Source organism: Marmota monax, unplaced genomic scaffold (genome assembly GCF_021218885.2).
Source record: "Marmota monax isolate L192 unplaced genomic scaffold, Marmota_monax_Labrador192_F-V1.1 WCK01_AAM20220418_F8-fsc00068, whole genome shotgun sequence".
NCBI classification, from domain to species: Eukaryota; Metazoa; Chordata; class Mammalia; order Rodentia; family Sciuridae; genus Marmota; species Marmota monax.
Window position 1 is genome coordinate 78,567 of NW_026692352.1, and position 3,667 is coordinate 82,233.

At 36.5% G+C, this 3,667-nt stretch overlaps 1 protein-coding gene across 1 annotated transcript; it reads right to left on the reverse strand.

Moving 5' to 3' along the window:
- Positions 1 to 1,042: 1,042 nt before the first annotated feature.
- LOC124091111 (putative olfactory receptor 56B2) lies at positions 1,043 to 3,401 on the reverse strand. Its single transcript, XM_046442087.1, has 2 exons — positions 3,394 to 3,401; positions 1,043 to 2,003 (listed from the first exon to the last, which is right to left on the reverse strand). The coding sequence occupies exons 1-2, from the start codon at positions 3,399 to 3,401 to the stop codon at positions 1,043 to 1,045; spliced, it is 969 nt and encodes a 322-aa protein (XP_046298043.1).
- Positions 3,402 to 3,667: the final 266 nt, after the last annotated feature.

Below are 3,667 nucleotides of genomic sequence, written 5' to 3' on the forward strand. Positions count from 1 at the left end.
GATGCAAACCCATTTTTTAGATGTATATAGACACAATACATATTTTATTTATTTATCTTTATGTCATGCTGAGGATCGAACCTAGTGCCTCACTCATGCAAGGCAAGTGTTCCATAACTGAGACACAAATCCAGTGTCTATATATGTTTTACATCAGTGCAATTCAGAATACCCAATATATTTAACCAATCTATGTGTCAGTCAATAGATGAATTCATAAAGAAAATGTGATAACACAACAAACACACACACACACATACACACACACACACACACACACAATGGAGCTTTATTCAGCCTTAAAGAAGAATAAAATTATGACTTTTGAAGGAAAATGAATGGAAATTTAGAGTATTATATTAAGTGAAATAAGTCAGACTCATATGGCCAAGCATTGTATATTTTCTCATATGTGCAAGGTTAGAAAATAATGGGTGAAAAAATGGGGTTCTCATAAATTATAAGGAAGGCATAGAGCTGAGAAAGGGAATTCATCGGCAGAAGAAGAGAGAAAAGAGGAAGGACTGGGGAGTGAAAGTGACTACTTTTGTTATATGTGTGTACAAATATGTCACAATGAATCTTATTATTACATGTAATTATAATGCATCAATAAATATTAATTAAAATAGCTCCTATTTTATCAATAATTACATCAAAATAAAAGTACTATACACTCACCTAATAGTAGATATTTATAAATATTTGCTCTAACCATATTTACTCAACATTATTTGAACATTCTAGTCATGGAAAATACATAATATAATAAATTGTAAATTCTTCACATCTTCCCCTTGGATTTCTTGAAAGAAATAGCATCATTATGTTACTCTTGTAATGAGATTTTTGCGGGTAATACAGAGATTTCAAATATTAGCTACATGTGTCTTGTTCAGAAGCTTTGCTTGCTTCCATAGCTTTCCTATGAAAATTGAAAAGATACTACTGTATTTCTAGTATTAACTTTTCATATTTGCAGTCACTGAACGCTGTAGTGGGGTAACTATGTGGAGAAAATAAAAAGCGTGTCTTCTCCATGTTAGTTGCTCTTGATGTTCAGCCTAAGCAACTTGCATAAGCCCTGCCTGAGCTCCTTGTTCTTGAGGGCATACACCATGGGGTTCAGAGCAGGAGGAATAACATTGTGTAGCACATTGAGTAGAACTGGGATGAGGGGGAGTTTCATTCCTCCACTATGAGTGATGGAAATAACAACAATGACAGTGTAGAAGAATAGAATTAAGATGAGGTGGGAAGTGCAGGTATTTAGGGCCTTGGATGCAGCTTCTTTGGAGTTGAGCTTCAGTACAGACCGAAGAATCAAAGCATATGATAAAATAATCAAACCCAAGTCACTTCCCATAATCAGCCAAGCCAGAAATATCTGATTGATACTGTTGATTTTCCTGTCATCACAGGAGAGGCTAGTGACTCCAAGATTAGTACAAAAACAGTGCTCAATTTGATTATGAAGACAGTAATTTTTCTGAGCAGCTAAGATGGGCACTGAAATTGGACTTAGACAGTTTCTAACTGCCATGAACAAGGTTGCTTTGATCACAAAAGAGTCAGTAACTATTGATGGATATCTCAGTGGTCGGCAAATGGCTACATACCTATCTATAGCCATGCAGACAAAGATGCCTGACTCCATGGCCACAAAAAAATGGATGGCATACATCTGAGCAAAGCACTCAGGGAGGCTGATGGCCTTAGCACTGAACCATAAGATGGCCAAAATCTTGGGCATGATGGTGGTAGCCAGGCCCATGTCCACCACAGCCAGGATGCCCAGGAAATTGTACATGGGCTGATGCAGACTTGCCTCTTGGTAGATGGTAGTCAGGATCAGGATGTTGGCCCCAAGGGCTAAGAGGTAGAGCAGAGCCAGGGGAAGTGAGAGCCAGTGCTGCCAGCTGTGGATGCCTGGGAATCCCATCAGTATGAACTCAGAGACCTGGAACTGAGAGCTGTTGGAATCTCTGAGATCCTGGAACATCCTTTAGTAATAGAAAGAAAAAAAGCTGAATGTTACACCTCTTAAATATCAATCTGAGAGTGTTGGAAATTGTCTGACCCAGGATCATGATATTAAAGAGAATTTAGTATCCTTCATGTTCTTATCCTTATACTCCTTTTTTTTACTTCTTTCTTATGAAAAAGGAACTCTAATAGGAGACACAATCCATTCATTTATTCAATAAACCATTTTAAAATTCCATCAACTTGGTAATATTTTTCCATGTTTTTAACTAAAGGACTGACTATTATAGAAAATCAGGACTGTTAAAGATCATTCATGTTGTAGGTCATAATAGTAGCAGAGGATGAAAGTGATCTGATATCACAGTCTGACAGTGAGGTTTGGCTTTGGTAATGAATTGGTTGTTTTAGAGATCTAAAGTGCAGACACAATAAAGGGTTTTTTTAATGTATGAAACTTCTGTTGATGGAGGTTACATAATAATTTTTTTAAAGTTATGTATTTCAGATATTACGAACTTGTATGTATGTAGAGATATATATTTAAACAAACATTTTTATGTTAGAATTAATGATGATGGAATTAAGCTAGACATATAGATGTGGTTTTAATAGTAAATATTTAGGTGGTATTGGAGATTGAACCTAGGGCATCACATACACTGGGCAATCACTGCAACAATGGGCTACAACCCAGCTCCTAATAATTTATTTTTTTATTCATAGATAACATGCATGCACAAATGTATGTATGCACAGGCCGTGCATACATAAAGTTCTCTGCATGATTACACAGTGAAAACACTTGTTTAAACAAGAAAGAGACCAGCTTCTCTTATACCCCACTGAAAATTGCTTTCTCCTTTCCTTGTCCCCAAAGGTAAGCAAAATCCTAAGAGCTAAATGTTAGATAAACTTCATCTTTTATACAAGAATTTTAATACAGAATTTTAAACCCAAACAAAATAAATAAAATTGTATAATATACCTGTCTCTTATCTTCAACATTGTCACTAGTTGCTGAAAAATTGCAATCTTGTTCATTTCTGTCTTAATCAGATTTTTTCTCCTATGGTCAAAAAAACCGATGAGAACAACTTTAGAGGAGGAAAAGCTTATTTTAGGGCTCACAGCCTTGGAGGTCTCAGTCCATAGATGGTGGCCTCCATTACACTAGGCTAGGGGAGGCAGAACATCATGGAAGAATTGTGTGCCACAGGAAAGCAGATGAGAACAAAGCACCAGGAAGCAGAGAGTGAGGTCCACTCAACAGGAGCAAAATATTTACTTCATAGCCATGTCCCCAGGGATGCACCTCCTCCAGCTACACCCTACCTGCCAACATTTACCACCCAGTTAATCCCTATTAGGGAATTAATGTACTGATTCTGTTAAGGCTCTCATAACACAATCATTACACCTCTAAGCTTTCTTGTACTGTCTCACTCATGCGCTTTTGGGGGACACCTCAAATCCAAACCATAACACTCTCTCTCAATAAATTTGACTTAAGAGTCAACTCTTTTTTTTTTTTTATTGTTGGTTGTTCAAAACATTACATAGTTCTTGATATATCATCTTTCACACTTTGCTTCAAGTGGGTTATGAACTCCCATTTTTAGCCCATATACAGATTGCAGAATCACATCAATTACACATCCATTAATTTACATATTGCCAT